Below are 27,125 nucleotides of genomic sequence, written 5' to 3' on the forward strand. Positions count from 1 at the left end.
ACACGGCGCGCGTGCGCCGGCGCAGCGTCACTTCCGGCGCGCGGCGCGGCGCGCTGACGCCACGGTGGCGGCGGCGGCTGCGGCGGTGGTGGGGGGGGTCGGGTCGGGTCGGGGTCGCGCGTGCGCGGTGCGCGAGCACGTGGCCGCTGGTGCGCCGGCGCGGCGGGGCGCGGAGCGGCGCGGAGCCGAGGGCCGGGCCGGGAGCGCCATGGCGGCGGCGCGCGGCGGCGGCGGCAGCAGCGAGGCAGCGGCAACGGCGGCGCGGGCCCCGTGCGCCTTCTCCCCCGGCGACCGCCGCTCGCTGGCCGTGTGCGGCGCGGATGGGCGGCTGCGCGTGTGGGAGACGGCGGGCAGCCGCCTGCAGCACGAGTACGTGCCCTCGGCCCACCTCAGTGCCGCCTGCACCTGCCTGGCCTGGGCGCCGCCGGGCGGCCGGCAGCCCCCCCACAAGGTACGGCGGGGCCGGGGGGGGCCGGGGCCGCCCGCGTGGCCGCGCCGCTGCGCTCCGCCCCGCCCTCCGGGCGCCATGTGGCGGCGCGGGGCCGCGGCGGCGCCGGGGTTTGCCTTTCCTTTCCTCTCCTTCCCCTTCTTTGCCCTTTTCTTTCCTTTTTTTCCCCCCCTAAGCGCCTCGGCCGCGCGGAGCTGCGGCGCCCGGGCGCCTCGCGGTGCGCGGCCGAGGCCGCGGCCTGAGGGGCGGCGGAGGCCGCGGGCGCGTCCCGCGGTGGGGCCGGGGCGCGCGCGCGTGTGTGGGGGGAGGGTTGTTTAGCTGGCAAACACGCCGAAAGCTCGGCAGCAGCCGCCTTGACCGCGTAACCCGCGCGGAAGAGCCCTTCCTTGGCGGAGCAAGGTACGTTGTTTTATCTGGCGCTGGCTTCACTGCGAAGGTAGCGTGAGAGAGCGAGCGGGATGCCGCTCCCCGGCTGCTAGCTTGTGCCCGGCTCAGGTACCCTGAAACACACCGTGCCTCCGCTGGGAGGTGGTTCCGTGCAAGCTGCTAGCGCGTCAGCGGCGAGTCTCCCAGAGCACAGGAGCGCGGCGCGGAGGTACGGGGTAACTTTGTTCTGGGCCCTCATCGGAGGGCTTGGGAGTTCCCCAGGTGGAATTTGCGTTATTTAACGCTAACTGAAATGAGCGGTCAGCCTGGAAATAGCCAGAGGGTAGCTCAGTAAGATGCCATTTGATCCTGTTTATGCTGAAATAGTCTTACTCTCGCTAGCTAGAACATACCGTTTCCTGAGCGTAGCGTGTCGCTTGGATAGAGTATGCACAATCCACCCTCTTTGTCATCAGAAATACGGTGACTGAGGACTTCTGAAAGTGTTTTGGTGTATAGACAATTTAGTATATTGGAAATACTGTAACAAGTACAATGCGTTAAGCACTTCAGAGATGACCGATGTGAAGGAAGGCTGCGTTGTTCTGTTCTTATCAGTTCAGAAACTCAACTTCTAAACTTTAAAAGGGCATCTGAAGCGTGTGGTGGAGTCCGTTAGTTTTAGGCTGACCTTTCTTAAACCTACTTGTTTGTAATGTAACTCTGAAGGGGGGGGGACATAAAGGATAAATGCATTGAATTAGTTGGAAAACTGGAAATTAATTGGAAATTGGAAAGCTGTGTAGGTTCTTTTGCACTCTTTCTTGTGTCCAAAGTGAAACTTGCATATGAAAATGGGGCTAATCTATACCATCTGTAGCACGCCTTCAAAATCTAACATGGTGCCCTAGGTAAGCAGAGTAGGTAAGCACAGGAGGTTTGAGTGACTTGAAAACTACTCATCCCTTTCTAGATGGGGTCTAAATGTCACAGGTACTTCAGTTTAACCTTTGTGTAGGGTTGCGTGAGGAAGGGGCTTCATCAGACAACATTTGGCTACATTCCAGTGCTCTTTATCATCCCCGTAGTGTGAACACTGTCAACTGCCTGAAAGTTGGTACATTTTCAAGGGGAACTGGAATGCATGCCATGTCTTAGAATACGTATGCCATATACTTTCATTACTCATTGGTTTGTCCTCAGACGGAGCTGAAGAGCTAAAGCAATGGGTATGATGGGTCTGTCAAATACCTTGTGTTGCATATGTTTTTTCTAACATTATTTAGTCCTTTTTTATTTTTGCTGGAGAGTTGAAAGCTTTGTAGCTAGTACTAGTATCTGATGTTCAGGAGTAACACTCTACCTACCAGTAGATATCTAGAAATGGTGTTTGGCCAAGTTGCGCTCAAACTATGTATGTTTGAACTCTTGGCATGTTAATGAAGACCATGTTTTTAGAGGGGAATATTAGAAATTAGGTTTTGAACTCCGGGCTCTGGAATTGCTGGTACTGTGGTGGCTTGTTGGGACATTCCCCGCACACGTGCTTTAGTTGTGTGAGTGCTTCCTGCTTGTCATGTTCACGATCTCCCTTTCTATGAACTGGTGCCTGGTGCAGCAGTGTGTGGTCCATCAGACTTTCAGAATAGCTTGCTCCAGCTTCTTTGTGAGAAGTTACAACTGCTCTGTCATCTTTAGCACTAAGGTTCTTCAGGGCCGTCCCCACTGCAGTGTTTTAAGTGCTGTACTTTACACCTGAGCAGCAGGGATGTGGTTTCTTGGGGGCGGGGGGTGAAGTCTTGTATGTCAATGTCTGCCCTACTCTAGTAGGAACATTATGAAAGATCATGTGCGTGATTCCTTTACTTTTAACTAATTTTAACCTTTCTTACTAATGAAAATACTATGCTTTTTTTCGGTGGAAGTTGAAGGAATTCTAAATACGTTAAGTTTCCATAAATCTGAAAATTCAAAAGTAACTGACACTTGGTATAGTTAAGCTCCCACACCCTATCCATGAAAGCTGGATATTCTTATTTTTAAGGCCCTGATCTACAGGTGAGTTCCACGTGGATCTCTGCTGCAAGTTTGCAAGAAGCCTATCTAAGCACTATCCAGTGTGGGTCAAGAAAGGAGTTTGAGTCCTTTCTTAGTACTCAGAGTGTATTTCTGAGACCTTTCCAACACTGTCTGCGTTTCCCACTGATAGATCTTTGAAGCAAAATTTTGTAACAAAATGCCCAATTAATAATGCTGATAAAGGCTGGTCAATAGAGAAATACGATGTAAAAAGAGTCTTTCAAAAAATTTTCACTGCTCCTAGCTTTCTCCTTGGCTTTGGAAATACTGTGGACGTCCATATGATTTTGTTGCTGTGTGATGATACCTTTTGGATTGTATCAAGGGAAATCAGCCATAACAAGTGGAACTGGTAGGAGAGCAATTGAATTTTAGTTAAAGACTTGAGTGGAAAGAAAGAGAAGAAAATCTGTTCTTGTTTGTGTTTTTGCTTTGCAAAAGGGGATGGGGAGGTGGCAGGAGTAACTGGTAAAACTTCTGATACTTTTCAGATCTCTTCAGACAAAGCTGTACCTGCATCTCCACTGGCTTTGCAGTCCTTGCTTTTGCATGTCAAAGAACTGTTTCAGGATGGCTCAGCTGGCAAAAATTTAACTAGTTTGTGTAATGCATGGATCTTTTATTGTATATTGTCTTAAAACCTGATTGATTCACTTGGTTGTACTTTGCAACTGCAGTGGTTTCTCGGCACCTGTGTTTTCGCTATATTTTATAAACACTTTTCCTTTCCCAGAAAGATGAAGTCTAAACAAATACTTGCAAAAAAGAGTGACCTCTCCTTTCTCCGGAGCCTGCTTTTGCTGTAAAAATAGTTACATGGCATTTCTCTATTTATTGGCTTAAAATGAATCACTTTTTCTTTTGGAAAATTTTGCCTGTGTATGTTGAATGCGCGGGAGAAGTTCCCGTTTCCTCAGAGAACCAAAGTACGTATCCTGCACTGTTAAAATTTTGAAACTGAGCTGTGGTGAAAGCTTCTAAAGCTTGGTTGTCATTATGTCTATGGGCTTGAGTAAAAATTATTTACTTTTGCTGTGCTATGCCTATTGTATGACAGGTAGCAACACCCCATGGGGCTTATACGAGTTGGTTACTTGCGTTTTATCTCTCTATGAGTGTCTTTGGTTTCTTCTGGTGGTTCATTAGTGCAAAGATATCTCTTGTGTAGAGGAAGCATTACCTGTGTGTTGTGACTGTTTTTTTAATCTGAGATGATGCTTGATCGTGACATAAAAATGTAAGGAGAGTTACTAACATCCAATTTTAAAAACTGTCGGTAGCTTTGGAGGTGTTGTCTTCTTCTAAAGTGCTTTCTTTTTGGTGATTAGTTATGTGGTATTAACCCAGTGAGAATAGATGTAGGGATTTCTTAGTTATGGCTTGCTCAAGCACCAGTCCTGTTCCTTCTTTTCTTCCCAGTCATAGGCTGTATTGACACACTTTTAGTTAAGAAAGATGAAGTGAAACCCCTCCCTGATGTGGTTGGTAGCGCTCTCAAAGCAAGAGAGTAAAGACTTAAGAATCACCTGATTACAGAAGAACTCGTGGTGTCAACTTCACGACTTGGGTAAATCGCTTAGCTTCAAGTCCTAGGTGCTTCCCTCTGCAAGGGTATAGCACTTTCTTTTTTTAAGAGGCATTACAAATACTTAGGATTTGCAAGACTGGCATAAATAGCTTTTGAGAAATAGTAGACTAATCATGTCTGGTAAAACGAACAAACACTTCCGTTTTGGGATTGAAATATTCTGATCTGGTTAATCTTTACTTCTGCCTCTGGGAAGCTAACTCTATGAAAAACTTGAATGAATTTTTCCCTCGTATTGGCAGTTGCTAGGCTAGCAAAATGTCCTCCTCCAGATATTTCCAAGTGACTCATAGCAAGTTCATTACCTTGTACCTTGGAGGTAGCAGATGAGTCTCCTTAGGTTGTTCTGCACTTCCTTGTACAAGTGTCTTCGTCATTGCACCTTATCAGAGTTTGTACTTGGTGACAGGGTCTGAAACTTAAAGAAGTTTTTCTCTCTGCTCTAACACTGAGAGAAGCTGGTGAGACTAATTTTTCCTTGTTTTCCTTTTCAATTTTTCAGGATGGCCCGCAGAGGAAGAAACGGAAGTCTGAAGTTCCAGAAGCGGACAAGCAGTTAGATATCCTAGCTATTGGCACAGCAGTTGGTAGCATTTTGTTGTATAGCACAGTAAAAGGAGAACTGCAGAGCAAACTAGTAAGTAACGTATTCTACATTGCATGCTGCCAAATAGTAATGATTTCAGTTAGTGTGTACTGCTGTATCTGCTGTTCAAAATCAGTATAAAAGTAACATAATCATTCAGGTGACTGGTAATCTTGAAATGGTGCTGCTTCTGTTGTTGGCAATATATACAAGTTGAGAAGTCTTGTTTTTGAAATTAGTGCAATATCTTAACGCTGTGCATGAATTTGATACTTTACATTAGAGAGGATGGTAACGGAATGCATAGTCGAGCAGTTAAGTCCTCCATGGGAGTGTTGTACCCCCAGTGCCTGTGCGGTGTTGTGGAGAAAGAGGGCAGGATTGAAGCGCTCACAGTCTCCTGTGAAGATGTCACGCTGATGGAGCCTTCTGCACAGATGCAAACGTACCGCCTTTGTGGAAACTTTTGGGCCCTCTTAGCGCATGGTCTTTCTTGGATGAGACATTCTGATTTTCAGCGCTTGCCTTTCTCATTGATAACGTCCATCTTAAAACTAAGTAGTTTGTTTAGTCTTGAGTTACGTAACAAGCAATATACATCTGTAAGAATAATTCTGTGGAGCGCTTGTATGAGATACTTTGCGTTCTCTTGCTTCTAAGCTGTTAGTTGCATGTGTGGTGATAAATGTACGTGAATTAAGAGAAATCAATGACTTCTTAAAATCGTGTTGCCTCCAAGTGACCCTAGTTAATGAATATTAACTTCTATTGAAAAGATGTATTTGTAGCTGAAAAGCATGAACAAAGCGAAAGTGTTTCACATGAAAACTCATGTTTTTGGTCAGTTTGTGAAAACATTGGCTGCTTTTCTATAGCAGTAGGATAGCAGGTGGTATTTGGTTTGTTGTTTGTTTTTTTTTTTTTTATGGATAGTTGGAATCCACAGATTGTTCCCACTGGAATAAGAGCAGTCACTTTTAGCCTTCTTTATTAAACAGAATGCCTTGCTGTGATTTATTTTGTCTTGCTCAAAGCTGATTTGCGAAGATGACTTTTTGGGAGGAGTCTGAGCTGGCTGGCGTAGCTTCAAATGGTGAAATTTTAAAAGCTGCAGGACATGTTTTGATAAACGGTAGAAGGGTATGTTTGAGCTGCAGACATTTTGATCGTTTCATAAGAGATGTGAATGGTGTCCTTTATATGCTCTTTTGATTGGGTGATGGCTCACTCCTTCAAACCTGAGTGAAAGGGAGGGATACACATCTCTGAGTTTGCTTAAGCAAGCAGGTGCTTGGATGTCTGTCAGCAAGACGCCTATGTTAGCCTTTCTTCTGAACAGGTTTCGTGCTATTAGACAGCTTTGCTTGGATGGATGTATCCATACTGGGCAGGACAGTTTTTGTGGTAACTTTAAAGCTTTAGAACAAGAACTAATTCAAACAAATATTTCATACTTATTAATCTGTCTTTAACTTATGACTGTTTATGTACGTTGTCCTTTAAAACTGCAGAAAAGTTCGGTGCTGTGCGTACCTCTTCAAGTTGCCAATGATTTGAATTTCGTTCCCTAAAGCTGGTTTACTTTGGTGTCTGGAAGATTCAGCAGTCAAGGCTTCTTCGTTTATTAGTTAATGACCCTTTTTTACTTTTTATAGGATGGTGGTCATGACAATAAAGTAAATTGTGTGAGGTGGCATCAGGACAACTGTTGTTTATATAGCTGTTCGGAGGACAAACACATTGTGGAATGGAACACACAGACCTGCAAAGTGAAGTGGTGAGTGATGCTGGTTTTCAGTCAAATTTGTTGGTGCTGTTCTCTTTTTATTTCTACCTTCACAGGTTTTTGTGAGATCTTGTTGGAAATGCTGCACTCTGCTGTGCAGGCTTCACGCTGGTGGTAACTTTGTCCCCAGCATACAAGACTCACCGTTGGCTGTTAAATTTCCCAGAGGTTGGAAGTGGTTTGTTAAGGGATAAAAGAGTGATTTTTTTCACAGTGTGATTTCCTTCTCTGTGTTGGAAGGACTAGATGAAATGAATAACTGCTAAGAGAAACACGGGTCCCTCAGTGCTAACTTTTAATGGGACAAAGGCTTGCAGTCACTTCTGTAGCACTGAAAAGTATAGGTATTAGAAAATACCCTTGGAAGTGTGGGGGAACAGATACCAGAACATCTTGTCCAAGTTAAATCTGTTACATGCACCCAGCTTTGTTTGAAGTGCCTTGCTGTGATGATACCCACTTGGTTTCGCTTGCTACTGATACGCAGTGCGGACAGCTTCCACTTGGCTGTCTGAGCAGGCCGGTACTTTTAAAGTACCATTGGACAAAACAGAGCTTAGTGCAGAATAACAAGATGTCTGGGGTAGGGTTTTTTTTTTTTTTTCTTTTGTAGTGAACTAAACTATTTTTAAACTCGAAAGAAGAAACTAAAATTTGTACTAGTGATCTTAGTTATCTTTCCTCAATAGAATGCCTAGCACGTAATAGTATGTGATAGCACCTTGACCCTTCTCTTACGCTTGTTGTTTTTTCCTAACCTTTTCCACTGTTGTGTTATTGTTGCTGGAGTTTACCAGTAGTGTTAAAGATAGCGCGGGCACTGCAGACAGCTTACCATCAATAACCTCTTCCAGTTTCACTGGGAAAGAGATGCATCCTTAGGTTGTATGAAGACCCTGACATAAAGTAAAAGAAAATGACCGTAAGATCTCCCTTTAGTTTTCTCTTAGGGTTGAACAAACTCAGCTACCTCACCTTTTCTTCATGTGTCACGTTCTTCAGCCCCTAAACCTTCTTGGTGGCCCTCCAGTAGATTTACTCCTCTACGTCAGTGACTTTCTTGTACAGCCCAGAAGTCTCAGAAGCACTGCATAGAGGAGAGGAATTGCTTCTCTTGACCTGGCGGCTACCTTCTAGCTAATGCAGCCCACTATGCAGTTGATTTCATTGCTGCAAGGGCTCCCTGCTTACTCACGTTCTACTTGTCTGTGGGGACCCCCAGGTCCTCTTCTGCAAAGCTGCTTTCTAGCTGCTTGACCTCAGCCTGTGCTGGACTTTTTCCATCCCACGTGCAGGACTTTAATTTGTTCTTTGCTGAGCTTTGAGATTTCTGAGAGCCCATGGCTCCAGCCTGTTGAAAAGCACCCGAATAGCAGCTCTGCCCTCCAGCATATCAGTTGCTGTTCCCAATTTGGTATTGTCTGTGAACTTTTTATGGGCGTTAATGAAGACCTGGGTGATTACAGAAGATGTTAAACAGTATTGGAATGTCCTTAAGGAACAACACTACTAACAGGCCGCCAGCTGGACTTCATACCAATGATGAGAGCTGTTTGAGCCAGGTGGTCCAGACAGTTTTCCACCCACCTTGGAGTCTTATCTGTTCAGTCAATATACCTCTAATTTAGCTACAATGATACTGGGAGACCGTGTCGAAAGCCTTGCTAAAGTGAAGTTAAATGATACGTACTACTCTCCCCTTGTCCACCGAGCTGGTTGTCTCATTAAGAAGGCCATCAAGTTGATCCATCGTGATTTGCCCGTGGTAAATCTATGCTGGCTGTTCCAAGTCGCCTTTTTGACATTCGTGTCCCTGGAAATGGCTTCCAAGTGGGTTTGCAATATAATATTCCGTGTTGTTTCCTTGATCCACATTCTCGCAGATGTGTGACTTTGGGCATTTTTTTCCAGTCATCAGGAATCTCTCCTGATCTTCATGGCCTCTCAGAGATGACAGAGTGATCTTGTAATAACATTGGCCTCGGCACTTCTGGATGCGTCCCATTGAGTCGCATGTTGTGTATGTCAGACTTGCTTTGGTGGTCCCTAACTTGATCTTCCTTTACTGTGGGTAATGCTTTGCTCCCTCAGACTCTGGCACTAAGCTCAGGATCACAAGAGGTCTGTTAGCAGGTCTTGCTTTTCAATGCTTTGGTCTCTTCTTCGTTCTGCATGGGTCCCTTGCACCATTCAGCAACAGGCCCGCACTTTCAGTAGTTACAATGTTACTGCTGCTGATGTGCCCTTTTTTGTTGGCCCTCATGTTCCCTGCTGGTTGGAACACCTGCTGAGCTTTGGCTTTTCTAATTCCGTCCCTGCATGGCTGGGCAATGTTTTTGTATTTCTCTGCATAGCCCATCCTCGCTTTTACCTTCTCTGTACTTCTTTTTTTTGTGTTTGAGCTCAGTCAGGAGTTACCCGTTTGGCCAAGCCAGTTTCTGCAACATCTGGTGACTTTCTGCACACCAGAATGGACAGTACTTGTGCTTTGAGGAGGTTATTCCAGAAGAACAGCAAACTTTCCTGGGCCCCTTTGTCCTTCAGGGCAGTCTCCAGTGGGATCCTGCCAACCAGTTCCCTGAATAAGTTGCAGTCCGCTCTCCTGAAGTCCAGGATTGTAATTCTGCTGTTTATCTTGCTGATTTTTCTCAGGATCTTAGAACAAGCACAAGACAACGAAATTTAACTAAGTTGTCCTCAACTATCATATCCCTTCCTTCTTTTTGAGTAGCGGGTCCAGTAGAGCATCTCTGTTAGCCCGATTGTCCGTCACTTTCATCAAGAAATGGTCTTCAACATTTGCCAGAAGTCTTCAGGATTGCTTGTGCACTCCTATGTTGCCGTTCTACCAGATGTTGGGGTGATTAAAGCTAGAGCCTTGGATTGTGAAGCTTTATTTTTTATAACCGGGTGATCTGTAGCAGATGTCCAGTGCATCACCATTGCTGAGAACTCATTCGCAAGGATCGAGAAGAGACCAACTGGCTTTTTGCCTGTCTCAAAGCAAAGCTCCATACATTTGAGCCACCCTTTTGTGTAGAGCAAAATTCCTTGCCTTCCTGGCCTGTCCTTCCTAAAGAGGCTTCCTAAAGGTCAGAGTTCCCGTCTTCCAAGCTATCCCACTGTTCTGTGATCCCAGTGAGATCAAAGCACTGAGGTTGCGCATGGGCATCTAATTCCTCCTGTTTCTTTCTCATACTGTGTGTGTTTGTGTACAGGCACTTGTGATGAGCCCCCATCGTGCTGGTTTCTCAGGGTAAAAGTGAGACTCTTTCCTATCGTGCTTTTTCCTGGATGCTTCCTTCTGCCCCCGCCCTGTATCTCCATGTCCTTTTAGGCTTTGGTTACTGTCTCACAACAAACCTAGCCTAATTCCATCTTTGCTAGATTAGCAAGCCTGCTGGCAAACTTGCTTTTACCCCACTTTGCCGGATAGATGCCATCTCTCCTTGGCAGTCTTTTTTGCTCAGAGGATCTTGTGGTCACAAAAGCCAAAGACCTGCCTGTGACACCAGCTGCTCAAACCCCTCTTGATGCACAGGATGCATTTGCTCCTGCTGGAGTCTTTTCCATTGAATGGAGGAGAGCACCGCCCCCAGAAACTCTGCTAAAAGGTTGAATGTAGTGAAACTACTTTGTGATAGTACTTAGCTTCTGTTGTTGTGTAGTAACTGCTAGGAAAATACTGATAAATGTTCTTAAATTTGACATGGAGATTGAACATATAAAAGGAAATTTTAGACACTTATTTTTCCTAGTTTTGAAGAGGGCAACAAAAAACCATTGCTAGAGTATGATAACGAAAGGTCCAACAGCAATCTAATAGAGTGCTTTTACCTGGAAGCTTTTCTCTGTTGATGTAACAAGTCATATCTAAGGTTACTGAAATTGAAAAGAGTAGAAGAATAATTTTCCCAAATTTTAGTCACGTTGACAAGAGTAAAAGGAACAAGGCGCTCAGTATAACTGTTTGTGCCTAATGTACCTCAGATTATCTGCATTCTTTAATACTTATGAGTACCTGGAAAATGAATCCTTGCGTATCCCACGAGGAACTCTGGAGTTGCTTTTGGGGTGGAGAAGTGGGGTTAGATTTCTTTTGATTTGCAGACTCCTAGCCATTTTCCCACAGAGTTATGGACTGCTACATAGGGAACTGAAACCACATGACTGTAGGCTTAACTTTTTAAGTTACTGTAGAAGTAGTCCATAGAACTGCTCCAGGAGATCTGTGGAGCACAGATTGAAATCGCTGAGAGAGGTGTGTCCTTTTGGGGAAGAGGGAGTTAGGTGTACAAGAAGAGGCAAGACAAGGTGTTGGAGAGAGGTAGGCTACAAAGGGGAAAGCGAGCTCTTACTTAAGCATCTTTTATTACATGTAAATATTTCTAAAACATGCTGCTTTTCTGCTTAACAGTCTTACAGCCTCATGGGGCTTGTACCTGTGAAAAGACGATGCCTTTAGCTTCGAACTATGACTTGGTCTGAGTACCTTTTTAAACACATCAGTTCTTACATGTAACTAATTTAAAAAAAAAATTGTTTTTTTTTTAAACGTATGAATATAGACTCTGTATTTCTGCTGGTTGCTGTTTCAATAACTTCTTGAGAGGATACACTTTATGATGATGCTTTTATTACAGTGAAGTTCAGAAACGTAAGAGCAGCCAATTTCCACAGCTGTCTTTGTAAGAAATTAGAATGCACATTGGCATGCACATGGACTCTTCCAACTGCGGTGCCCCCCCAACGCATCCCATCTCTAAGAATTATGGATGATTATTTTTGTTTTATTTCTTTGACAACTTTTTCACATCTCCAAAACTCTGCGAGCACTCACATGCACTCTATGCGTCTCATTATGCAGCTGCTTGTTTCATGATGCCCGGTTTAAAATTTGTCTTTCTGTAAAATTATATAAGGAATATCCTAAGCAAAAATTAAGATTTTTTTACTGTGACTTATGTTCTTTAGATTAAGAATAGTCTAATTTAGACTAGTTTTTTTAGTACATTTAAAACTAACTCCTTCCATTCACCTCGCTAAATGGAGCTATATCTGAAGTCCTCTTAATCCTGGCCTCCTCTTTGGAAGAGAATACAAAATTTTGTGGTATTCTGTGTAATGTTTAATGTTGTTTGTGAAGTTTGTAAGCAGTAAAACTTTTAGCTTTTGTGAATCAGTGGTGATACCACAAATGAGTTCTGTTTTGGAAGACGGAAGAGAAGGGCTGCTCAAGCATGCAAAAGCTGTATGGAAGTGTCTTAGAGCAACTGTTTACAGTCAAATTGCGATGAGTTGTGGGGTACTTATAAAGGGTTTATGTTAGGACTTTCCTTGCAATTTTGTCCTGTGAAAAGCATGTAGTGCTTGCTCTTTCTAAGCAGTCACAAGCACTTCCTGACAGCGTTTTTTGTTGTTTTTGTTTTAAATAGTGCTTTGAACCATGGACTTTATATAGACCTTTAGTGAGGCCGAGTTTATTATTGTCAGTGTCAATGACAGACTTGGAAGCAAAACTAGGGACTCGGTGAGCCCTAAAATTGTGGGTTTTACTATTCAGAGGTGTCCCTTCTGGATAAGTTCGTGTATGCTTTTTGGATTATGGTGCAAAGAGATGTCTTTAAGTGGTATAGCTCATCTTGCTCTATTTTGGGTAATAGAGAACTTTGCGGGGGGGTGTCACTTCAGAACCTTTTACAATCGCAGAATAGGCAAATACTAAAGAAATGTGAACAATGGTTCAGTATTAAGCATCTCTGTTTTTGAGGAGTTGCCATATTTTTGTGCATAAACTAATTTGAGGGAGAAGAGCAGAAACAGAATAGTTCCGACCTCATCTTCAACTTACATTTTTTAAAATAAATTTTTCTTTAATTTTTTTAGCATGGCTGATGTACATTTTGAGATTATGCTAATGAATATTTTGTTTTCTGTTGCTCCATCTTTCTCCCTTTGTGCAAAAATCCTCCATCCAAATTCTAGCAAGTGGAAAGGGGACAACAGCAGTGTCAGCTCGTTATGCATCAGTCCCGATGGCAAGATGCTGCTGTCAGCTGGTAGAACTATAAAACTGTGGGACCTGGAGACCAAAGAAGTCTACAGAGTAAGTAATTTTCTTTAAACTAGATGTGAAAAATACACTTCTTGGTTGGTGACGTTACATATCTAGTGTTTCCTTATAGGACATCTGAACGTTTTTTGGGGTGTGAAGAGACAGTTGGCAGCTTTGGAGATTGCTGGAAGCTGTTGCTGTGATGATACCCTCAACTGTGGTTTCAACTTGCTGACAGTTGAATGAGGACGTTAAATTCCTTGGCTGTGTCTGAGCATGCTACCAGCACCCTTTCTCAAACCTGTAGCATAAAGTTAGAGGCCTTCCCTCCCCCGCTTCGGGTCCCTTTCTGTTGCTCTGCTAGCAGAGGAACACAGATCACTGCAGTATTAGTTTGCTGCTGGTGGAGGTTTGTGTCTGAGCACACTGACCTTTGTGATAAGTCTCCCTTTAGATCCATTGGGTTTCATTTGGTTTCATGTAACTGGTGGCTTTCTTAGTTTTGCTGTTTAAGCATTTGGAAAGCATAGGAGCAAAACCGTTGTTCCCTGGGTAGGGCTCAGACGTGAGCAAGTTGCCATGTTTTGACTGTTCCATGAATGCAGCCGCGCTCTGTTGCCTGCTGGTAGATATGAGGTAACTAGTCTTTGGATCTCTCCTGGTACTTGCTATGGGGTAAGCGTGTCTTTAGGAGACATACTGTTGTCTTGCTGGCATATGGCAACTGGTGTGTATGTCTGCATCCTGTGATGACCAAAAACATGATTTGCAAAAGGGGAATTGAAGAACTGATTTTTTTAGGGGGCGGGGTAGGGGGGTGGGTTTGGACATGTCCACTGATAGCAGACCTTTGTGCTCATCTCAACAGCTGAAAATGAAACTGTGAATCTAGTTTCATTGTAAAAGATGAAGCAAGTAAAAAAGTGTTTTTGACAGTAACAGCAGTACAGGCAGATGCAGCTTATTTTGCCCGGGCTTAGTCCCGTTAAGTTTGCCTTTTATTCCCTGTTTAACTTTTTAAATTCTGATAGGCTTTCCGAACCTTCAGATAATTTTCTTCGAAATACAGAAATGCAAAGACACTGGACTCTGTGAATATTTAAAAAATACATATATACGTATATGTGTACTGAAATGTCATCGTCAACTTAGTAACACTTGCATCGTTCCTAATGTTCTTCGTTAACTGATGTTTTGATCTTTGACATATGACCGACCACTTGTGGCAACGTTTGAAAAAAATTTTTCTTTTCCTGATAGCATTTCACAGGCCATGCTACATCAGTTTCATCATTAATGTTTACCACAGTGAAACCTATGAATGAAAATAAGCCCTTTGATGGAATTACAGGACTTTATTTCTTATCTGGAGCTGTGCATGATCGGTTACTGAGTGTATGGTACGTAAGCTTTTCTTCTTCCTGACTTTGTTTATAGTCAGTATTTAGGCTAGACTCAACAAGTATGTTCTGAACTCTGTGATTAAGCAGAACGAGCACTCTGGAGAAATGCGATGATGATCTCTTAAATGGTGGTTTCAACTTACTGATTGTTGAATGAAGACGTGAATTTCCTTGGCTGTGTCTGAGCATGCTTCCGGAAGTCACTGCTTAAATCACTAAAGTATGCTGAGAACATACTGTGTGGTAGGCTCGCTTGTCCTTTGAACCTGTTGAAGGATCTAAGCTAAATTTTCCTCTTGCTTAGTTTCACACGGGAGTTACTTTGCGCTTGGAATTTAGAGCGCTTAGGTTCTTGAAGCTGAGAGCTGTAGTTAACAGCACAGGTATTTTTGGATGAGGTAAAAATACTACCACAGTCATTGCTTATAGGCTTTATAATGCTATGCTTCTTCGCAGATGCCGAGGGTGCTGTTTGTGCTATGGTAAATAATGTGTGCTGTTTGTGTCTCCAGGCAAATCAGATCGGATAGGAAAGAAAAGAATGCTGTGATGTCTTTCACAGTAACAGATGAACCAACTTTTATTGACCTGACTGTGTCAGAAGTCAAAGAAGAGGTAGGAGCGGTAGTTTGTAACCAGATATGTTCAACAATTTTAGTTTGTCGTGATGAGTTTCCTTTTAGGGTGTGAAGAAAGCAGTTTGGTTTGTGTGTTTGATTTCTGTTATGCAGAAATGAGATCTCAGTGCCAGTCACCTCATCAGTTTGAGGATACTCATTGCAGGTGCATTTATAAATGATGGTTTGAAGCACTCATTTTGCAAAGCTACTAAGTACAAATTTAGTTTCTTTCAGTAGTCTTGCTTATGATGGTGAAAATGTCAGTTGTTTCCTATTTAGGACAAGTTAGTAATCAGAATTATTTGTTACATCTTGGTATCAAAAACCACAGAAAAATACTTTCTGAAATAGAGTTATGATGCTGTTTTTTCTGACTTAACTATGGCTTTGGCAGTATAACAGCGATTTGAATTAACAAGTCTCTATTGAGTTGTAATAGAAATGTGCATTCCCGAAGTCTCTCAATTTCATCAAGTAATGCTTCTATTTTCAGTTAAAGTCGCAGTGCTTTAAGGTGGTAGTTTTATGAAAAATGTCCGCACATGAAGCTTGTTCGTAAACTGTTTCAGTCTTTAACGCTTTCCTGGTGCTTTCTAATGTTTCCGGTTGTGCCTCTTATTGCATATACTGGAGATAAGAGTATTCAGTAAAGTACACCCTTCATTTAAGTGATCAGAGTGCTTTGTCTCAGTTTCTTTCTTCTAAGCATGTTTACAGCCTCAGCCCCTTTGTGTACGCCCATGCCTCTAGACATGTTGGGAGCTGTATTTTTGAAACAATGCTGCTAATGTTCCCATGTCTCTGATCGTGTCCAAACTCTTCAGATTTGGACATGGTCAGTAGTCATTCAGTAAAAATATAGTGACGTGAATGATCTTTTTGTCTCCTCGTAGTTGTCCTAAATGTTCCTGAGGTGTTACTATCTCTGACCTTCCTTACAGACTTCGTTGTATCTGTAGTTTGTTTAGTTACTGAAAAACAGTCAAGCCATAACCATGCCAACAACTCTTGATGTCCTGAGGTGACAGGAGGTTTGTCATTTGATCTAACTAAATTCTTCTGTTGTGATTTCTTTCAGCCTGTGAAGTTAGCAGTTGTGTGCAGAGATGGGCAGTTGCATTTATTTGAACATATTTTAAATGGGTAAGTTAGTATTCATTCTGAGGGTGTATTTGGAAAAGGTCTGGGATTATTGCAAGGCAACGGTCAGTCTTGCCGTGCTGCAACGTTTAAGCTCTTGCATCTGTATACGAACGAAGTTCTAACTGGTCCTGTCGTAAGTTATTTGACACTTCTTTGGGGAAACGTGAGTTCTTTGGGTATGCGATGCAGGGAAGGAATAGCTAGCATGCAGAAGAATTTTTAAGTCTTGGGGGCTGTGCTGTGCTTTGCTATTAACTGTTGCTTTAGCCAAGGTTTTTGTCTTCCTGTGCCTCACCTAAACCATCCGTAAAAGAGGTAAACTGTAGCTAAGTTTGCTGAGAAGTTGCTAATGAAAGGTGCTTAGATGTGCACTATATTGAAGTCTTAAAAGGTAGACCTGTTGAGTTTTTCCATTTCTTTCACTCTTTTTTCTTTCTCAACAGTTACTGCAAAAAACCCTTAACATCAAACTGTACTATCCAGATAGCAACGCCTGGAAACGATGAGGACTCCACGCCAAAACCAGTCCCTATTCTAGCAGCTGCGTTTTGCACAGACAAACAATCTCTGCTGCTTGTGTATGGTAACACCTTACAGCCCATCATAGAGAGAGTGGTATGTAAAACCCATTGGAGAGTTTTTGGAGTTGTTGTAATATGGACTCCATACTGCTCTGAGTGGGAGGGATTTTTTTTTTTTTTTCAGTTTTTCTGGAATTGCATCATGAGACAAAGCTTATTCCTTCCCGCTGTTCTGGGACAATGAGCGTTGTCCCTGAGCTCTTTTGAAGGGGGGTTTGTACTGTTTCTTTTTTTTTTAATTTTTTTTTCAATTAAAATACAACTTGGCAATATTGCTGACCGCATCCTGCCGTTTCAGCTGTTACCAAGTAGGCTATTGCAAAGGCTTCTTAAAACTGGTTTTAATACTGGTTCAGTTTACCTATGTGAGCCTCTTTGCAGAACATAGAGCTCTGGTAACAAAAGGCAGATATGCAAAGCAGCTGCTCTTTTAGAGTGGAAAAAAATCACTCTTTGCTATATCTTTGGATTTTTTAAGCTCATTTTTCCGTATCTTAATGAGTCACAGGAGTGAACTTCAAATGTTAACTGTTCTTATTCCTGTCTGTCCTAGTCTTTGAACACCACTGAATCCCACGTATGTTTGATAAGGGATGTCCAGAAAGTGTTGGCACTTAAAACAGATGTTTCTGTAACAAAGGTGAGCTTTGTGTGAAATACAATGCCATTGCTGCTCTTGTTTTGCTTTGGAAATGCTAGAATTCATTGCTTCTCTTCTAAGAGAAGGTTAGATTTCTAGATGGATGAATTCAGAGCTGCAGCGTGGTAACAGATGTCCGTAGCACTCAGGCAGGTGTGAGTGAAGTGTGCTTCGTGGTTGCTGTGTGTCCTAGCATGCTCTGGTGCACGGTTACCCTCTCATAGCAAGTCCTGTTCTGAGCAGGTAGGCTTAGATAGAGAAGATTCCCTCTGTTCATTGGTGGCTTTTCTGCTCAAGATGAGTCCCCCCCGCTAGTTTTTTATGTACAGCCTGTTTGACCCTAAAGGTTTGGGGTAAAGTTTGGGTGCCTTTGTTTTCTAATCTAAATAAGATGAAATAGAGCCTTAAAGGGCATATCATTTTTGGCTCTTTCTTGAGTTGGCCTTCACATGTTCCTACTCACAGGGATATGGCACCTGGGAATGGGAGCTTGAAGTTTAAATGGCCGCAGTGTCCACTGAGGCCACTTGCCACCATTTTCCCTCATGCAGGGTCCCTTGGGGGTTAAGAGGTAGGTCATCAAGTTCTTTATTGATAAATATATGTATTAAAGGCCATTGCCTTGGCGTATCCACGTTCCCCTGTCCCCTTCTTGTTCTACTGGTGATGGAATTCCTAGTAAGCGCCGAAGCGTTCCTTCGATGAGTCCACAGGACTGGAAAGGGGAAGACCCTTCCGGGGGGGTGTACGTTGCACCGCTGGGCGCCCTCTCCTCTCGAAGGCCTGCCTCGCGGGGTTGGAGCACGTACAGCAGAAGTGAAATGTGTGGATGGCGCTCTCGTTCTAACCCAGGAGTTAGAGACTGGTTATGTCTCTCCAACAGCCAGGTGGGGCTTCGTGGTAATTCCTCACCGCGGGAGCCAGTGGGTAACTGAGCTGAAGTGCAGTGAAAGGTGTAGGAATGCCTTGGCATGCAGTGATGACCTCCAACTTGGTTTCGCTTTTTTTCTGAATTTCAGTGAAGACACATTTCTCTTGGCTGTCTGAGCATGCCTTGTGAAGAGAAAGATAGTATTTATTAGTGATTAGTTTGTTGAATTAAGTAGGTAGTATGTTAGTGTCACTGATGTTCTACAGTAAAATTCTTGGACCGCGGAATCAAAGTTTTATTTATGAACTCTAACAAGCATCGTCAAAGCACCTGGATGTTGGTGTGCTCACTGTAGTAGTTTATATTTGTAACACTTTTCTGGGCAACCAACAGGACTCTGTACACCGAGTTGGGTAAGTATGTCAATAAATGGCCTCCACAGAAGAGCTATCATTAAAGTAGTGTTCTGGAAGTAGCATACTCACCTAGCTATTTCCAGGGTGGTTCAGGAGTGCACTGAGCTGTTAAACATACCACCTTTAAAACTTAATCTTCTTTGTGTTATTGACGATAGATCCCATCTTTGGGATTATACCATGTTGGGTATAATCGAAGGTGCTATGTTTGGTATCATCGTCATAGTCTAATTCAGACTATTGAGTTCTGCCTCTGAGCTCCCCCTAAAAGAAAATCAGTGTGATTGAAGTGGACAGTAACCATCTCTTACTGCTACGTTGTACAGCTGTTTATAAGCAGTTGTTTCCTTTCAGTGGAAGGTGAATTAATCTCCATGTGTTTTATGGGCCTGATAGTGCGTGTGGTAGCTATTGCTAGTAAAGATCCACATGTTTGTTGCTGGAAACAAACGCTGCTCACTGAGGGTCATGGAACAAGCTTGAGAATAAAACGATTCAGAGGTGGTTCCATAGCCTCTATAATGCTTTAGTTCAGTTGTAACAGTCAGCTAATTTTTGTTTGAAGTTATTCATGGTTCTTAAAAAACACAGAATTTTCTTGGTATATACTTCAAGAAAGCATGTTGTAGCAGGCTGGGTTTACCATGTGTGTGAATCTCGGAATAAAATCACTATCTTAAACTGGAAGAAAGACCAAGATACTAGCAGTTCATGCGTACGTTGTCATCTCTCTCTGTTAGATCAAGACACCTGTTGTGAACTCGGACACCAAAGTTCTAGTGCCTGGAATTCCAGGACACAGTACATCCGTCAAAGCTCCACCCTCAGGAAAGGAGAAGAATAAAAGCAAAAGGAAACCGGGAGAGACAGAGGTAAAGTGCTTTTAAAAATATTTATTTATTTATATAACATAGCAATAATGGAGAAACCAAGATTGTGTCATAGTTACAGTTCCTTTAGGTAAACTCTAGCCTTCTTTGTTTGATGTGGAGGCAAAGTTAATATTATCATCTTCTTGTATGAATGAGACTTCCCTGCAGTCAAAATCCTTTCCCTCCTCCAAGCCCTGTGCACGTTGTCCGTGGTTTTGCCATGTAACTGCAGGACTTTGTCACGCAGTTGTGCCTGTCTCCTGCTGCTAAGGTACGCTGCTGCTTCTCAGTCAAGACTGCATCTTTCCTACTTCCTCTGGCTATTCTCTTTTGGTACGTTTAAAAGAACATGCAAAAACAGTGTTACTTTCTAACAGTAGAAGGGAATGATGTCGAAGGCTAGATTCTTCACTTTCAGCTTCTGTCTCTGAGAAACTGCTGGACAGCTGAAACAAGAAGGAAACAGCACTGTCCTTGTTACTATCTGCAGGAAAGCATTGAAGACCGCCTGGGGGCATTGGATATTGATGTGAGCAAAGTAAAAACTCCAGGTGGCCTTCCACAAACTGATAGCTTCGCAGTACTTTTGGTGCAGGGCTTGGAAAGCAACGATTCGGACATCTTAAATGTAAGTGTTACAAGGTCATTGTCTGGTGCTTAATCTGCTTGCTGAGCCTTGGAGGGAGCCTTCCTGAAAACTGCAGAGGCTGAATAATCAAGATCCTCTCGTTTCTCCCTGCTGATTTTTGCCAGTCTGCTGCTTGAGGCACTGATATTATAAATGATAGTAGTGGTAAGACATTTTTATTTTGCTGTTATCTACCTTACTTTCAAAGTCAGTCCATGAAATTTGAAGCAGATCAGTTTATAAATTTGTTGTGTCAGAGTTCAGCTGTTTTATAAGTGATGTTACCAATGCAGCGTTTTTTTTCTTCAGTTTGAGCAAGAGCATCATCTGTGCTTAGACCTGACTAGAGAGTTTCTGAGTAGATATTGTTTGAAAATCCTGTTGATGGCAAAAGTTACACTTGATAAGCTTACTGCTGCACTTGGACTAGTGGGAAACAATAAACCAAATCTTTCAGGAATTTGATTCTGAATAGAAATTAGTTGTCACAAGTCCTGGTCAAAAGCATTTCTTTACAGAAATGAAGCATAGAAAATAGCAAGAGAAATTCTCTTTAATTTGTCTTTGGTGCTTTGTTTTTAGTGCAGGGTGGTTACACGAGGGGTAGTGGTAGGTTGTTTTAAAAGGCTTAGGTAATGAGGTGACTTATTTTGTCAACTGGAGCTGACTTGGAAACTGTCCTTTTCATAGCAAATCGTATTTTACTTATCTCCATCTGAGCATGCAAAGGTAGTGAAGTGGAAGGAGATTTAAACGCAAGTATTTTTTGATTGTGTTCAAACGCATATTAAAGCAGAATGATTCTCTGATTATATTTTTCTATTTTTACAGAAAGTGCTGACCACAAGAAAGGAAGCGTTAATAAAGAACACCGTAGCCAGAATGCCTATACATGCTGTCATTCCACTGCTGCATGAGGTAGGAGAGACTGTGTTTCTTGTACTGCTAGACAAATCATATTTGCCTTCTGTTCTAGCTGGGGAAATTCCAGGATATGTCTTTTGATTTTTAGCAATAAAATTGGTTGATGGTTGTACAGTAGAGAAATAATTCTTGATTTATCTCTGATATCCTCTTATCTTATCTGACTGAAGCTTAACCAAAGGAAGAGGTGCCCCTGTCAGCTAGGAAGGACATTAGGTGTTATAATAGTATCTCAATAATTGTGAAAAAGATGGACTAAACGAGCTTCAACTTAACTTTTTATCATGGCAAATGTTTACAGTTATATATATTTTTTTTAACTATTAAAGTAAATGATAATGTTGTAAATGAGCATAAGAATGCTAGCCTGTGCAAAGTAAATGAGCGTAAGTCCATAAAGATGTGAGACACTTGGATAAGAGAGAGAAGAGTAGGATATACACTTAAAGAACAAGGGGTTTAGATAACATTTGGAAATTCAGGGACAATTTCCTTGGAGTGTCTCACTTTCAAAAAGGTGGCTCAGAAGCACAGTTTTTATGTTTGGGCTCTTCAACATCAGTTGAATGGGGTTTGGCTTCTGAACTGCTTGTTCAGTGAAATAAAATCTGTATTTGAACTGAAATATTGTAATGTTTAGCCTTATTTAGAAATTATTTTATTATTTGTTATTTTATTTTATAAACATATTATTTATGTTTAACATAAAAGGTCTCTTATTTGCTCTTAAGTGAATCACATTCTGTAACATAAATTAATGGAGAGGTTTTTCTCCTGTATTTTAATGTGCTGGTGATTTCACTCGTGACAGTAATCTTAACTGAAATTTGCATACTGCCTGTTTTTGAGTGTTAGACTGGTGTTAAGCATGTGTTGTGATACCTTCTTAGACTTATGTTAATGGGGTGCAGCGTTACTTCTCGAAGATCTGTGTCAGAGAGCCTGAGTGCAAGCCTTTGGCTATATAATCTTGGTGGATGGGGAGATTCCCATGTAACTGTCCTTTCCAGAGCTTGAGATTTGTTCCATAAAATACCCTTTACCTGATGATAATTTCACATATCAACCTGTCAACTTTGCAGCAGCTGCTCTACTAGGCAGATGCATAGAGTGACGTGTAAACAAATCACAAAGGGATTTGTTCTAGTTATTCCTGCCAGTCTGAAGTTTCTCTGGATATATTGCATGTTATGAGTTCCCGTTTTACTGTAATAATGACACTCAGCTTCTGCAGGTTATCAGCCTGCACGTAGGAAGGTAGAGCCAACAATCTAATATTCTGGAGTCTGACAGTGGTTAATTCTAGTAAACTTCAAACGCATGGAGATCTTTCTGCTCCAGTATTGGGGCTGTTGCGTGGATATGATGTTGGGTTGTAAAGTCATTAGGCATTTGTTGCTTGTTATTGACTATTTTTTTGTCCTTTTAGCTTACAAAGAGATTGCAAGGCAACCCATACAGGTAAGAGACGTGTCCGCCACAACTTAATTTATTTGGAAACTTCTTAGTGTGGAGGTTGTGAATATCTTCCCTGGAGATATTCAAAACCCGTCTGGATGTGATCCTGGGAAATATGCTTTAGGTGACCCTGCTTGAGCAGGGAGGTTGGACTAGATGATCTCCAGAGGTCCCTTCCAACCTAAACGATTCTGTGATTCTGTGGTCCTTCCTCCACCTGTTGATCAATTTCTGTAATAACTGTAATTAAAACGTATCACCGTGAAGTAAAAAAATTCTGACCCGCTTGCAACTGCTAAGAGGAACTTGTCTCAAGACACTGCTTTGTCAAGCTGAATGAGGTGAAATTAAAAAGGGAAAAGAATGTCTGAAATGAGCGTATATCCCTGAGAAGGTACCTGAAGTCCCACAATGTGGACAGTTCAGACCTGATGAACATGTAAAATAAAATTGTCAGATATATAGCTTGTTCAGATTACCTATCAACCAAATATCTCTAAACATCTCCTGGTGTTTTATTTAAAAACAAACAAAAATTCTCGGTCTTGTTATGTTGCTGTTGGGATTGCTTTGATGAGACTAGCAAAGATAATTTTTCCCTGTTCTTAACTGCTAAAGGAGATTTCCCTCATTGTAGGTGGAAAAGAATATCATGCTTTGATCTTTCATTCATCTAAACCTTCTGCGAAAGATGTTGGCAGCACAGACCCCTGAGCGTGCCTGGATTTTACTCCTGTAGTTAAATGTCTTTTCCTAAAAAAAATAACTGGCATAGGTATCTCATCCATATAGCCAAACTGTTATATTTCCGTCTGTGTTTATCTTTTTGTATATTGAACGTGAAGCACTCTTAGTAGAACTACTTTAGCATCTAGAAAATGAAATAGGTGTTTGTCAACCAGTAGCTCTTTGATACCGTTTACTCTTCTTTTCCAGTGCCTCACAAATGGTTCGATGGCTGAAGTCTGTTTTTACTCTACACGCATCCTACCTTTCCACAGTAAGTACTGTGCCAAAGGTTAACACGCGTAAATAAATCTAGATTTAAACATCTAAATATATCTGTGTTCTTTCTTCAGTAATCTTTCTCCTGCTGCCCGCATATGGCAGTGCCCAAATGAGAGTGCAAAAGGCTGTATATCTGCCCCTTTCCCATATTGCGTTTGCTAGCAATTGACTTAGTCATTCATGAAATAATTATAGTCATTCCGAAGTCAACCAAAATAAGTTTTGTCATACCTGTGAGAGTTAGGGAACATAATAACTGTCAAAAAATAATTCAACCTGTGTTGTTAAATCCACTAGAACTAAATTCATTTTGCTCATCCTGAGCCTGTCTTGGGCGTGACTAGGTTTATAGGATGAGTGTACGCCAAAGCTGGCATTGGTAGGGTAATGCATTAGCTTCTGGCTTCAAATCCTTCCTTCCTTAACAAGTTAGGAATAAACTCGTGCTTGCTGAGTTGGAAAGTAGCATTTGGGCGCAGTTAATTGTTTCTTTTCCTGGGGATCTCCCATCTATTAAAGGATTGCTGTGCCTCAGAACTTGCACATGTTGCTGTTCCTGCCTTCACAAGTGGTGTACGTTCAGTTCCCGTTTATACAGCTTTATGTCTTCACCTGCCTATGTTAGTGACAGAGGAAAGGAAAAGTAGTAAAAGTAGAATTACCATGTTTTGAAAACAAAAATGATGCTTCTAAATATAGCTAAGTGTTAATTGCTTTAGGCTGCAGGTGATGTTTGTGGTGAACCGTCTGCTCTCCCTTCTGGCTGGAATAATATGAGCCAGCGTTGTTTGGGCAAAACTTAAAACTGTGGTTTAAAAATTTAAAAATATGACATTTCCGTGTTGGCTAACAGCTTCGTTTTCCTTCATCCCTCTCTTCTCCCAAGTTGCCAGACCTTATTCCCCAGCTGGGGATGCTATACCAATTAATGGAGAGCAGAGTAAAAACTTTGCAAAAGCTTTCTCGTCTGCATGGAAGGCTCTTCCTTCTTGTCACCCAGGTGAGTTCCAGCTAAATGACATGGGGAGTGTGGAAGAAATAGTATGGGCAGACTTAGCCTTCTGTTGTGATGGCCTCTAACGGGACCTGTCATTAGGAACTTAGCACGGCTGCTATACAGTCACGCTGCTCATGCTGAAAGCAGTGCAACTGATTAACTGCCTAATTGTTACTGATGGTATAGTTCAGTGTTTTTTAAACATCCCTGCTCACTGAAAGTGTTGCATATTTTTTTTTCTTGCTCAACATGTCTGCTAACACTTGACTTTTTTCTTAAAAGAGAAATATACGTAAGAGATACTGAGCCACTTCAGAGCAGGTGCCCCTCAAGGTTTATTTTATGTCCTTCTTACGTATTTGACTGTTAAACTGCAATTATAAATGAATGAATATATGTAAAACTTGAATGAATATATGTAAAACTTGATGTAGATTTCATTTATTGTTTTGAGTTTTGTTGACTTTTAAGGTTGGAATACATGATTCCATCTAAGGCTAATGTGCAAATTCCATTCAGGTTGCAGCATCGGAAACAGTTCAGGATGTAACTGAGGTTAATCAGACTGCAAAGCTGGTATATGAGGATGGTGAGTGTTGTGAATTCAGGAGTGGAGCTACAGCTAGCATGCATGACAGCTGATACTTGAGTGTTCATGTTCCAGTGCTTATCTAGTAGCAGACAATCTATCGCAGAGAGTTTTTGTGGAAAATCCATGGCAGGAAAGTGAGTGGTAAATGACGGGGACCTCTTACAGTTGGTTGTTCCTTCCTTCCTTTCCTTTTCCTTTTCCTTTCACTGTCTCCCATTCCTGCTCCAGAAATTAAGGCATCAGTTAATTAGAAGTTCAGTATATGGCTTATTTTAACTGACAAAGAATCTAGTTTTTATACTTCAGGTTTCTAGTACTAACTGCTGTTTCACTAAGGTAGATTCAGTCAGGGAGTTCTTACGTGTTTGAGTCAGCAGGACTCCAAGGTAACGGTGTCAGTGTGTGTGCAGGTACGCTTCCAATTTGTGCCTTTTGTCTACTGTAACTTCACACGATATTATCGTAACAGAAGTGATTAGTACCCAATTCATATTGATCAACATAGTCTTCAGGTAGAATTAGTTTTGGAGTTTAAATAGCACAGCTGGTGGAGGCCTGGCAGGCAGCCTGTGGGGTTGAGTTTTGTTTGAACAAAACTATTTTGAAGTCTGTCTGTTCTCCAGAGTAAAGGATTGTTTTCTCTCTGTAGAATCCTCGGATGAAGGGTCTGATGATGAGATGATTGCAGATAAAGATTCAGATGTAAGTGAAGTCAGACCAGATGATCTTCCCTTCTCTTGTAACCAGAGTTGTGCTAGTGTGGAAGGTTCATCCATTCCTGTTTATTTTTCCCCAGGAAAATTGGGATGAAGATGATGAAAAAGAGGAGCAATCAGATGAACAAGACATGGCTGTTGAAAAGGAAATCAATGGTGATTCTGATTTGGAACCAGAAAATGAAAGCGAAGAAGAATAACAGCGTAAAAGAATAAACAGTTTAAAGAAGTGGGCCACCAGAACTTTCTAATTCTGGATCATCTTGCTGAAAGATGCATAGTTGCATATAGGGAGTGCAGACTCGTGCACAGCCTATGTGCAGAGGCACATGTGGGGCACTGTGCATTTCTGAATCCAGAATGTTTAACCACGCCAGCCTTCTCTCGCCCTATTTCCCTGCGCTTACTATAGAAACATTTCTTCCACCTCATGGTCAGATTATGCCTGTCATGTGGACATGCATTTGTATCTCAAGTGAAATAAATCTGCCACCTATGTTTGTGTGGTAAACTTGGTTCAGCTTTACATTGAATTTGTTTCAAATATTCAAGGATCAAAGACGACCGGTCTATACCTTCTTTTCGTGCTTCAGTTAGCAATAGCAAGTGGGCATCCTGCTGCATTTTTTCAAAAAAAAAAAAAATATTTTTGTAATATTTAAATTCTCTACTGAATTTCTTTTCCTTCCCCCATCCTTCATCGATTCAGCCATGCCTTGGCAATATGTAAATGCCAACTTGGCTTAAAAATGGCTTTTTCTTTTTTAACAAATTTGAACTCAAGACTTTTATATGTATAAATCAATGACTTTTCTTGTGCTTCAAAAGGACATTAGAACTATCACTGATTCCTAATTTTGTTTTAATTGAGGTTGTATACAAGTTTAATGCTAACCCAGAGGATAGACTGTGTTGAATTGGGTGGGGAAAGGGGAGTAAAAAAGCAGGGAAACGAGAAGGTGAATGCTTGTGAATATATAGTGCACAGCTGTACGTTTATTACGGATTTTTAATCTCTCAGTGGCAGAACAAGGATAGCTATTTGCTCAGCTAATGGAAGCTGAAGTGGTATAAACGCATTTTTAAGAGCAAAATACGGTAAAGGTTTGAGCCATTCACCAGTATAATGTACAATATATTTGTCTATAAATGGAGCTGTTGCAACTAGAGACCGCCCTCTTTGTAAAGTGAATAAATATACATCTCCTTTACCAAATACCTGTCCTGTGGTGTTTGTTGAGAGAGACCATAGGAGGCTGTTAGGGATGAAATGCCCTATTTGTACAAACCAGATTTCTAGTGGAAGAAGAATCCAACCTAAAGGTTACTGTGTTGTGAAAAGCATCTG

General features: G+C 41.9%; 1 protein-coding gene and 4 non-coding genes across 5 annotated transcripts; all 5 read left to right on the forward strand.

Moving 5' to 3' along the window:
- The first annotated feature begins 178 nt into the window (after nucleotides 1-178).
- Nucleotides 179-26,292, forward strand: WDR43 (WD repeat domain 43). The gene is made up of 18 exons (XM_068940069.1): nucleotides 179-451; nucleotides 4,984-5,118; nucleotides 6,723-6,844; nucleotides 12,839-12,959; nucleotides 14,169-14,308; nucleotides 14,824-14,926; nucleotides 16,010-16,074; nucleotides 16,518-16,689; nucleotides 17,209-17,295; nucleotides 19,323-19,454; nucleotides 19,945-20,082; nucleotides 20,914-21,000; nucleotides 22,436-22,467; nucleotides 23,401-23,464; nucleotides 24,359-24,472; nucleotides 24,989-25,058; nucleotides 25,711-25,763; nucleotides 25,858-26,292. Exons 1-18 carry the CDS (start codon nucleotides 209-211, stop codon nucleotides 25,975-25,977), a joined length of 1,998 nt encoding a protein of 665 aa, XP_068796170.1. The 5' UTR covers nucleotides 179-208; the 3' UTR covers nucleotides 25,978-26,292.
- Nucleotides 7,295-7,372, forward strand: LOC138066966 (small nucleolar RNA SNORD53/SNORD92). The gene has a single exon (XR_011140675.1). It is a non-coding gene; the product is annotated as a small nucleolar RNA SNORD53/SNORD92 (small nucleolar RNA).
- On the forward strand, nucleotides 13,103-13,186 carry LOC138066967 (small nucleolar RNA SNORD53/SNORD92). Its single transcript, XR_011140676.1, has one exon. It is a non-coding gene; the product is annotated as a small nucleolar RNA SNORD53/SNORD92 (small nucleolar RNA).
- On the forward strand, nucleotides 14,417-14,500 carry LOC138066968 (small nucleolar RNA SNORD53/SNORD92). Its single transcript, XR_011140677.1, has one exon. It is a non-coding gene; the product is annotated as a small nucleolar RNA SNORD53/SNORD92 (small nucleolar RNA).
- On the forward strand, nucleotides 18,267-18,346 carry LOC138066965 (small nucleolar RNA SNORD53/SNORD92). The gene has a single exon (XR_011140674.1). It is a non-coding gene; the product is annotated as a small nucleolar RNA SNORD53/SNORD92 (small nucleolar RNA).
- Nucleotides 26,293-27,125: the final 833 nt, after the last annotated feature.

This window comes from Struthio camelus, chromosome 3 (genome assembly GCF_040807025.1).
Source record: "Struthio camelus isolate bStrCam1 chromosome 3, bStrCam1.hap1, whole genome shotgun sequence".
Taxonomy (NCBI): domain Eukaryota; kingdom Metazoa; phylum Chordata; class Aves; order Struthioniformes; family Struthionidae; genus Struthio; species Struthio camelus.